General features: G+C 33.1%; 1 protein-coding gene across 3 annotated transcripts; it reads right to left on the bottom strand.

The window, feature by feature from the left end:
- Window positions 1-7,959: 7,959 nt before the first annotated feature.
- Window positions 7,960-11,004, bottom strand: LOC141435485 (uncharacterized). 3 transcript variants are annotated; one of them, XM_074098177.1, is made up of 7 exons: window positions 10,302-11,004; window positions 10,203-10,231; window positions 9,596-9,672; window positions 8,967-9,055; window positions 8,867-8,899; window positions 8,217-8,340; window positions 7,960-8,131 (listed from the first exon to the last, which is right to left on the bottom strand). In XM_074098177.1, exons 1-7 carry the CDS (start codon window positions 10,360-10,362, stop codon window positions 7,981-7,983), a joined length of 564 nt encoding a protein of 187 aa, XP_073954278.1. In that variant the 5' UTR covers window positions 10,363-11,004; the 3' UTR covers window positions 7,960-7,980. The 3 variants fall into 3 exon arrangements, with proteins under 3 accessions (XP_073954278.1, XP_073954280.1, XP_073954279.1); XM_074098179.1 differs by having other exon boundaries at window positions 8,871-8,899; XM_074098178.1 differs by lacking the exon at window positions 8,867-8,899.
- Between the last annotated feature and the right edge of the window lie 340 nt (window positions 11,005-11,344).

The raw sequence follows: 11,344 nt of genomic DNA, 5'->3' as shown, positions 1-11,344 counted from the left end.
CAATAAGGCAATAATGTTACGATTCGTTCTGCGAGCTACCTGATATATGAGCTAAATGAGTGATATATATCTCAGTGAGTAAATGATACATTATCAATCTTTTCTTTCAAGTGATTTTTCCGATCTCTAGTCGAGAGCAAATAATATCTATGCAGCCATAGTGTCAAATAAAATATATGTACTTATACATCGACTTATGGTAGCATTTGGTTACGGATCGACGAAGACAGTTACCCAAAAACCGGCCAAGAGCGTGTCGGACACGCCCGAAATAGGATTCCGTAGCCATTACGAAAAAATTAAGTAATATTTTTCTAAGGATTTCTTATTTTGTACGGAATATTCCAAGTTTAGGTATATTTTATACCTTAGGCTGCTATTTACTCTTAAACTAATAATAATTCTCAAGCAAACTTAGCCGTTATAGTTTTGCTTGTAAGTTTGATATACTTAACTACCATTTTGAATTTTTTCAAACTTTTCCACCCACGGTTTAAGTTGAATATTTCGAAAACAAATCACTGAATCGAAAAATCGTCTAAGCAAACTCCTAACTCTTTTGAGACCTATCCAACGAAACCCCACACTATAGGACTGGATGAGAAAAAAAAATCACCTCCACTTTACGTGTCTATGGGAGGTACACTAAAAAATTTTTTTTTAATTTATTATTACTTATACCATTTTGTCGGAATAGTTTACATATACGAGTATATCCGTGCAAAATTACACCTTACTAGCATTGATAGTCCCTGAGCAAAGCCGCAGACGGACAGACAGACAGACAGACATGGCGAAACTATAAGGGTTAAGTTTTTGCTATTTTGGCTCCGGAACCCTAAAAAGTCTCTACTGACAAAAGGCAGTAGGTAAGTATCTCAATAACCTAACCAACAAAAATTTGGAAAACCCCCGACATTGTCATTTCAAAGTTCAATATCCCAAAAACGTCTGAACCGATTTTGATGAAATATCTAGAACATTCGCTAGAAAACCTACTTTCAAATAATAAAAAAACCGCATTCAAATCGGCCCATCCGTTTAAGAGCTACGGTGCCACAGACACACATACCGGTCAAACTTATAACACCCCTCTTTTTGCGTCGGGGTCAAAAAATCGTCTAACCTACTTAGTATCTAAATAAACAAACGAAGAAAACATCCTAAAGACCTAACGTAATAGAGAGAAATCTCTCACACTTATTCCAATTGACCTCGCATGACACTATTGATTCGCGGTAATGAAATAGGGCAGCTGTTGACATTGGCGTCACGTACACCGCAGGCGCAGCTATCTCGAGATGGCTTTATCATATATTTTGTTGACACAGGCGTCCTTTCTCCATTAACGCTAACCCTGTTAGTGCGGGACGCTTTTGCTTTCATTCCGTAGAATAAAACGTAAGTATTACCTGAAGGAAGTTTTTTTTTAATGTAGACTTTTTTGCTGACATACCTACTGTTTGTTGACTGCAGAGCTACTACGAAATAATATAAGTGTCGGCGGGACGGTACGATACGATCGAATTTCGTAGTAGCCCTGCTGTTCTTGGGTTAATAATAATAATATTTTCACTTCTCATGCTCTTAAAATGTTACTTTAGTCTCTGCATATCGGGACTAAAGCTCGTTTTTAAGGCTCCGTGTTAAGGCGACATGCCATACATTACCTTGACGAAACAAACGTACACCGCCATCTACCGGCGAGTAGCAAAATTAAAATGTGTTCAAATAAGTTGTATTCTCGGTTTCAGAAGAAAATAAGATCAGTCGAAGGTTTGGTTTCGATTTCAGCTGGAAATCATGTTTCCGTTCCGTTGTAAACCGCCTATTTTCTACCTACAATCTTTCTTGCTTGGTAACGAGCGGATTCTCACAGTACAATGCGAATAAACAGAAAAACAGATTATACCTATCTGTCTCGACCACTTGCCTCGTTAATTTGCCATGTAGAGACAGTACCAACATTAATTAAAAAAGTTTTAAAACTAGCTTAATTAAGTGCCTACCTGCCATACGTACCTACCTGGCTTACAGGACGACCGGATGGCCAAGTGGTTAGAGAACCTGACTACGAAGCTTGAGGTCGCGGGTTCAAATTGTCAAGTGTCCACAAGTAACGAATAAGTAATGTAAGATAACCAAAATACCCGGCAAGATGTCAATTGAACTTTCACGCAAAAATGCACTACTACAATACGCGGGCTAGTACCTATACCTACCTCCGAACTGATAAATCTCGAACATGCAACTTAGGAGGTTTAGCTACGGGGTCGTGATGGTACAAACCACAAGTGATCGTCTATTTATATATTTATAAATACATATGTGTCCTAGAAATTTTCAGGATTATTTCCCGGAGTTTGGGTACACTTCGGCAAAAGCAGTGATTTTATTTAGTTACACGGTGATTTACACAGTACACTTTCTTGATAACCAAATAATCAGGAATATCGATCATTCAGCCGGATTACCTATGGGATCCGTTTTTAAGGTTATTTAAGGAATCTTACTAAGTTAAACGGTTTTATCAATAACAAGGTAGTGAGACAACTTTGATCGTCTTTCGTGATAGATGGTCATGAAACTTTATGTGAGGCATTTGTACATCTCACCAGAACAACCGGTCTCTTAAAGGCCACTGATATCTTTCTAAAACATGTGTACTTGAGCTTTTAAAAAAAAACTATCTATTTATAAGCGAATATGTGGGACGATCCACATAAACCACCTCAGGGACCTCAGGTCAGGGTGCTATGGTCCTTATTCGCATGTCAAAGTCATTCAGTTAGGAGGTATTGGTACTTCGCCGTCGTATAGTACTTTTATACTATTCAATTTTATAAAATAAACGAAAACACATTCATAAATGTAGATATTTTATTTTCAACTACTAAGACATATTCATAATAATTCATCAGTCACGCGTTTGGCAGCATGGCAGTCACTACCCGACCTACCCAGACACTAAATGTATAATCAGGATCAATTCAAAAATATTGCAGTTTCTTTTTTAAAATGTCACAGGACACTACAACGAAACCACTGTAAAGTATAAGTACTTACTAGAACTATCGCCACTACATTCACGGCTCATTCGTTATATTATTATTAAGGCTCAACAGCTCCAAATCAAGTCTCTACAAAGACTTATTTTAATTCAGGGTTACTATAATAATGCAAGTACATTATTCTTATAACAGTTAGCAGTTTCGACGTAGACTTGTCTAAATCTAATATACCTACAATTACTAGGTATTATCGAGGATTTAATGGGCCATATTTTTTCGTAATTTATATGTACCTACTTGTTTAATACTGGCAAAATAATATGGTACTTGTCTATGTTACATAAATTTTCGATGACAATACAATTTAAGAGTAGTAAAAATAGTAAACCTTACTTTAGTGGGTGAGAATATACTTAACGATTGAAACTAGCTTAGATCTTCAGATTCCCAAAATCGACTATATCTGCCGTTACGATATTATCAAATTGTGATAATACTTTGTGCGCTGTTTCTTTCCTTATAGTAAAATGTATATTTCTAAAAAGTCCCGGCACTCAAAAACAGAATTTGAACACCACGAATTTTCAGCATGTACGAACATTTAATTAATGACCGAGGAAACACTAATAGAATATTTAATACAATGTAAATTTAATTTATCAAAACGGTTGAAAGTTTTACAAATTGGTGTGTATTTAAACCAATAAGTGTAATCAAAATCTCAACTACCTAAAGAACACAACGTTAAGTCACATCAATCGAGAACTTTAATCCCGAGTAATCAAAAATTCACAAAATAACCTTAAAGTTAATGTCTACTAATTAAATATTTGACTAGCACTGTCATACTAAAACCTACACATTTTAAAACGCCCTCCATTTTTTATTTGCTTATACAGGTACTTTTACGAAACTCTTAGGCATATTATATTCGTCACATGTTCAATAAACGTTTTAGTATTTGATCACACAGTAATCACATGACACTTTCTTTACACACAGACTACAATCGAGAATTTCTTTGACCCTGAGTACAAGATTGGTATCAAAAAAATTATATACCTTATAGGCCCTAGACTCTATACCGACACAAAGATTAATGCTCTAGGGTCTAGAGCATAAATCTTTGTATTAGTCTTGGTCAGAACACATTTGCTCAACCACACTTAGGCTGTTACATTTTCACATGATTTACATGCATGTAATACTGCTCACAGGTACTAATGCTTCCTATTTTCCAAAATCTTCAAATAAGCTGTTTGCATTAACATTGCATTCCATAATATACCTAAGTGACCCCTTTTCTTTAAGTATATATATACTATACATACTAATAATATCAATAAACAATTAATACAATGTTTTAAACTTTCACGATTTCAATCATAAATATAGCTCATAGGGAGCTTTAATCACAATTTAAATATATTGCAAAATTGCCTCCATGTTTCGGCTATATTGCAGCAGCTGTAATTAAGAGGAGACATGACCTGCAATGTAGCTAAAGCGTCCAGATAATTTCATATATTTATGTCGTGGTTAAAGTTAAGGTGTGCTATTAATTTAAGCATGTTAATACATTAAAAAACCAACAGATATTGACAATTTCTTTTAAAGTAGAGATAACAGTCATATGCACACATTGAAATCTTAGCAAAAAATACTTACTATATTATACTATAAATTTTATATTATTTATAAGAAACTCCAACTAGGTGACATGAAATACATAATATATAAGGTAAGGCCAGTATCTCACTATATATCTAACTATCTATAATGATTTTGAGAAGAGTAGTTCAAAAAGTAAAGTGAAATTTGGTAAATTCTATGCTACGGGTTTTTGGTAAGTCTCATTATATTTTTGTGCAGTAATAGTATCTCTCTCAATTTAAATATTATAAACAGATCTAAATATATCACCCCAAAAATAACAATATCAGATTCAAAGAGCTGATCATAAATCTGTAAATACGAGTTATTATTGCTTTTGTTTGTAATAACCTAGTTTGATGCAAAACGGCAAGTGTTTTTTTTTATTTACTCATAATCATAAAGTGTAATAAAGAAAATATACAAAAGAAGCAAACAAAAACCATACCTACTTTATCTATTGCTACGGCGCTTAATATTATTTCACATACCCATACCCTCCCCTCACTGAGGCACACAACCACCACAGCATCTCATGCTAACTTAAAAGCAATGATTTTTGTTGTTCAATGGATTTGAATTACTATATGTTTTTAAAAACAGAAAACCAGCATCAATAAAAATCTTAAAAATCAACAAAATATACTTAATCTATGTAGAATTTTGAATCCTAAACACCACAGCTAAACAAAATAATTCTTGGTTCCAATATAACATAGTATAAATATCATAATTGTGTAATGGACTTAAATTAGTATACTTCTAATTTCATTGTGGTATCACTACAGTACAGTGCTGATAAATACAAAGCCTAGAATTACACAAGTGGTGTAAATTATCCACTATTCAAAAATTGTGACTTATGCTTGACTAGCATTTGATTTACTTAAACTGAATCAAACATCTAAAACTACACTAAATTAAAGTCACACATCTACAATAATCGACATGACTAAATTGACTAGCACATCTACACCACAAATAATAAATAAAATTTTAGTGCCATACAATGAAATTGGATACAAAAGAATCTCATTTAAAATATGGCACATTAAATGAAAAAAAAAAATGATACAAACAAAAATGTGCCACTTTACTGCATACTTGTGACAGAAAATACATCATTTGTATAATTCAATCCTTTTCAATCACTAAGTGCAACTGGATATAAAATATTAAGTCCCACAAGTGCCTCATAAGAACATAAAGCATAATCTTTATACAGGGATGGCACATACTCCATGATACAGAGAAGCAATTTTCTTTATAGTAATTATTATCATGCTACACTCTCTCAAAACCCCCTGTTTAATTTTATGTTGCAGATAATCTTTGTTCAATCCTAAGCATCAGAACACAAGTAGAAGAAAACAAAAGAAAACCATTCATATTTTTGGTGTTCCTACAGTTTCCTGCTTGATTCCTGAAGGAAAACTAGACACAGTGTATTAACTTTTATGACATATCTGATAGGAGTGAGTATGAGTATTTCTATGTCTAATAATAAACACGACCTGCCATTTTGTTGCTTGTTTTATGCCTTTGGTATGACTCGCCCAGAGCGCCTAGATGTCTAAGGCCGGCTCTGACCATAGAAATACTACTATGCCAAGCTTCATGTCTATGAAGCAGTTAATTACACTTATTCCTGTAAGCCAATATGGCATAAGATTGGTCACCCCATAGTATATGACAGTACTTTGGTAAGAAGCTGACTAAATCAAATTTGAAGCTAAAGAACAATAACAACATCAGGGATAATAACTGTACAGACTTCACTGGCTTGTGGAGGCTGGGAAGCATGTTTGAGGTCCAACTTGTCTATGTCTATTTGAATTCCTTTGCGATCAGCCGTTTCTAATATGTAGCTCTTCAATTTCAGGTCACTGAAATATTTGAAATAAAAGTTGAAAGGATGGATGGAGTACACAAATAAATTTATAAACCATTTTTTTCCCACTGCCTGGTATCTGAATGAGTTGAAATTTGGCAAAAAAAATATTATCATTAGTTGTCTGTCACTGTATGTTTAACACTGCAAAATATTTTGTCACGAGTTGTGTTATTTTTGTGGACACGCGCATTATTGATGAATTGGCGGGAATTTATTTTGAATAAATAATAAATCTTACCTTAGCTTCATACAAATACAGCAAAGGCAGCTCAAGAGGGCCATGGTTATAAGTACACCTAACGTCATAATAACGGTGTCTAATAAGTCTGTCATTCTTAAACTGCGACTAAACCGTAGCTCCAACTGCAAACGTAAAAAAAAACAATTTAGAAAACCAAAGGAAACAAAAACAATATTGCGATCAATAAAAACACAGGCAATGGAAAAAGGTACTTACAGCCGATTATCTAAACATTTAAGCGTGTGTACTGTTTTAATCAAATAGAAACTTAATTTATATAGCAAGATTTACAAGATATTTCAGTCCAATGTTAACAAAACTGCTTGATCTGAACGAACGAACGGATTGTAAATATTATTTTAGCGTAGTCTCTCGCTATATATACTGTAGTCTTTCTTTGGCGTGCGTAGTCGTATCGTAATACATGTAAAAACTGACATGACACATGACAGCAAAGTTTGGGTTGCTACATGCAAAATATTAAAACATTCCGTTCCAACAAACTTGGCTTGAACTTGTATCCTAAAAGCACAAAATCTCTTGTATTCAATGAGGGCTATCGTTTTTTGTCTTTCTAGATGGCGCCACTGTTGCGTGAGGTTTTTAAGTGTGGCTTTCAAAGTCTGTTATTAATAACATCCTTAAGGGCGTGAAAACAAAGTTTAGATTAAAATCATATTTAATACACTTTAAAACCGTACCATAAAAATAACAGTCTTGCGTAGTCCCGTTTTGCTCGTAAAAAAGGCAGGACAAAAGTTTCAAAAGACAAAACTGTCTCAATACACAGACATTCATTGCCCCTTATCGCATAATTGTCATAATTAATTTCAGGTAATGCAAAATATTCACAAAATTATTCTAATTATAAATAAACCCGCGTAGCTCACCCAAAAACTGAGATTTGACATTTCGGAGACCTCACGCTACACTAGCGCCTCTAGCGGCGAATTCATACGCGATAACCCTCATTGAGGAAACTATAGGTATGTTTTTACTCATAGTCATTGTGTCATGCATGATAATTTTTCTACCCGTATGACTGTTCGTTTCAAAATAAATAAATATATTTTTGAAATGTCCAAAAAAAAACATTTCCGGTTTTGTATTGTGACTAAAATGAAAAAAAAGACAGGACGGCATAAAATAATAGCTGAAACTATAACAAATAATGTTTTAATTCAAACACAGAAAACACCGGCATCCTGCACAACAACATTGCAACTCTCTGATATTGGTTTCGTGGTAGGCTTCACAGCAGGTTTATCCAACCGCGGCTTTGCTCCTACTTTTTTTGTTAGTTCTTTTATACTTTTCTTAAGTAGGTAATCTCTGAAAATAATATAAGAAATGTTAAAAAGTATTTGAGGCATGAGTTATGTGTTACTGAAATAATTAAAAATAAAAATGTTCTCACGTGTAATTGATTCTACAGCAATAAATACAGGCAGTAAATACGCAAATACTAGCACATGTGATAAACAGGAAAGCCGCAATGATAATCCCTTGAAATATTTTGTCAGCTTCAGCTTGAAGTTTACCTGAAATAAAAACAAATAAATCTACGTATGACTCGAAAAACGTGTTTGAAAAAAGACTATTACTGATTTTCTTAATTTTTTTTTTTCATTAAAGGAAAATTTATTTAAGAATATAAACCTATAGAAAATACAATCATATACCTAAGAGCTAAATACTACGAAATAATTTTCTTAATTATTTATGAACAAGTTATTCTAATTGTTAAGTAAGTACGTAAGCTCATCCATTTCCGCTACAAAATAAATTCAACATTTAGTTATTAGTATTAGTCAGTGAGGTAGGCAAATAATGTGTTTTTCTAGTAACTAGAGCGCCTTTGTAGCGTTAGTTTATTTAACGCTCGTGTGACTTGGTAATATAATCAAGTCACGGGTTTCCGTTTTAGAAAAATACAGGATTTCAACAATTGCAATTTTGAAAAACATTTAGGTAGGTACTTTGCAAATACTAAAGCTAAGACAGGAAAAGGTTACATCCATAATTAAGACCTAAGGAACATCAATGCAGAGAGCTTATGCAACATACTTGCCATATCGTCTTCCAATGAAGTATCGTAATCTGTAAAAATTTGGATATGAAAAACTTAAAATTTAATTTAGTGTAAACTGTAGGAATTGTTTCTTACCTTCAGTATTATACTTTTCATTTAAGGATAAAATCAGCAATTTGATGTTTATTACGCATTTTTGGGTTCCATTGTCATAAAAGGTAGGGCTGAAAATAAATAATAAGTAATAGATAAATAATTTGCCCTTAATCCTTACTTCCCTGCTTTCTAACTGATATAAAAAATGCGAAAGTAATTCTGTCTGTTTATCATAACCGATTTTGATGAAATTTGGTATAGTATAGATAGAGTTTAAAACTCTAGAAAGGGCATAGGATAGTTTTACCCCGAAATTGTAAAGCATGTTGCATATAAATTGTGTAGCAAACTCCTTGGAGTTTTATACGTTTTTGTTGTATTTTTTGTAAAGTTCTTTTTTTGTATATTTTTCTGTTACTTGTCATTATTGCGTCGTGTTGTGTGGTTATGTTATCAAGTATATTTCAATTTCGTCATATTATTTCTTCGTTTGCTTTTAGTTATTTATTACAGTCCACTCATACGTTTCAAATTGCATACACGTAAATTCTTCGCTGATGGGAGTCGCGGGCTACAGCCAACTCAATTGAGATAATCGACTGGATTGAGAATACCTAGACGTACGAGTTATATAATAGAAAAACAAACCGAAATTAGTTTATACGTACATTGTTTTATCACAGCCACATTGCGCTTTACAATCAGTATCAACAGTCAGACAATCTCCCACTTCTCCGCAAGTATTCTGAAAGTGAAAACAAACAGAGACATGTACTTACAAAACAATATAAATAACATTTTTTTGTGAATTTCCTTTTTTATTACTGATGACCCTTTTATTAAATTATCTTCGGGTATGTGCATGTTTACCTGCTAAACTTACTACTACTTAAATGTTTATACCTCAATGCAACCATTAGATGTTGGTCAAAGACATCCAAGAACTGATTACCTACATTGTGTTTAAGGCCCTGTCCGCACTACGAATTTTTTCCGCGCGGTTTTTATCTCGCGATTCTGTTACACATTAGGTAAATCTTAAACGAATATCCGCACTGGGCACTGGCGGTTAAAAAAACGCAAAGAAATTGTATGTATACCGCGGAATATAATTCGGGCGGACCCTAATACACAATAAGTTAGTTAGATAGATGCAATCGTAACTAAAAACAATATTAGAGCGAATACGAGTCGGTACGAAGTTGATAGACTCTAGTTTAGAAAATATGAAAAATAATTAAATAATATAGAAATAACGAAAATTTATGTTACTACCTCGTTTCCATCCACCGATTGATCTGCATCTAAAAAATATATTGATTAAGATCAATCCAAAAATATAAATAAATAAATCACACGTTATATTTTACTTACATGTAAAGGCAAAACAGGAACTGATAACAACTAATATACCGAAAACTTGTTTGTACATCATTGATTTATGTGTGGTAATTTATTATATGCCGAATTGAGCTTAGAACCGTCACAAGTCACAACACCGCTTCAAAAGTGATATAATGCTAATTTATATATAAACTTTTCACTGCACTGTTACTGCACACATCTCATCCGCTCATTTCCTATACTGCTATTGCTAAATTAATGTACTCTTTATTATTGATTTCAAATAACAGAAATATGATAAAGCAAGCTTTTTTCAACACAATTTAAGACGATATTCGCAAAAATTTAAATGTTTAGTCGGAATCTCTGAAGTCTGAACTGAACGAGAGCAAGGGTACTAAAATAGCACGGCCTCGAATCATGATGCCAGTTATTTCCAATGTACAACTACATTATACATAATTTTGTTTGTTTCTATGAAAGTCCAATGTACCTATATTAATATGACTTTCTGTTTCTAAGGTTGAAAAACGTAGGTATAATTTTAACGTTTTTATAAAACTTTGCATTAGACATTGAAAAGTCGAATTCTCAAAGAAATTTTGGAAGACGTTTTAAAATAAAAAAAACTTTTTTTTACTTCTGACATTATTATTAATATTATTGACTAACAAGCGCGAGTTTGATCGTTACTGAAAAAAAAACTGCTAAGCTATTTTGGAACTGCTCCTGTTTGAGCTCATTACTATTTATAACGTGTATGTTTGTATTATTTTTTTGTATTTTTGTGTGAATTAATGCTATTATGATTCAAACATACATATAATTCTTAAGTATTAAATATATTATTAATCGAAACTAAGAATACATATACTAAGACAAAATAACCATGAATAAAACTAAATTTACTAAGTATAAACTAAATAGGTACCTCACTTAAAAACTTGATAGCTGAATACCTACTAAATTAAATGTAAAAAAGGTCCCCGCGGCATGGTGCCCAAAAGCCTGGCACTCAGCATCCCTCTTTTAATGGCGATAGCGGTTCATTGAGAGAGGTACCGGCTAGCCCT

This window comes from Choristoneura fumiferana, chromosome 15 (genome assembly GCF_025370935.1).
Source record: "Choristoneura fumiferana chromosome 15, NRCan_CFum_1, whole genome shotgun sequence".
In the NCBI taxonomy this organism is placed as follows: Eukaryota; Metazoa; Arthropoda; class Insecta; order Lepidoptera; family Tortricidae; genus Choristoneura; species Choristoneura fumiferana.
The sequence above is the reverse complement of the archived record's forward strand: the minus strand, read 5'-3'. Positions and strand labels throughout refer to the sequence as shown.

Excerpts from the sequence above, each read along its gene's own strand:
- LOC141435485 (XM_074098177.1), bottom strand. The coding sequence starts at position 10,362 with ATGATGTACAAACAAGTTTTCGGTATATTAGTTGTTATCAGTTCCTGT. Across the intron at positions 8,900-8,966 it reads TGAAAAGTATAATACTGAAG|ATTACGATACTTCATTGGAA; the intron begins GTAAGAAACAAT and ends AAATTTTTACAG. Across the intron at positions 8,132-8,216 it reads TGCTGTAGAATCAATTACAC|AGATTACCTACTTAAGAAAA; the intron begins GTGAGAACATTT and ends TATTATTTTCAG.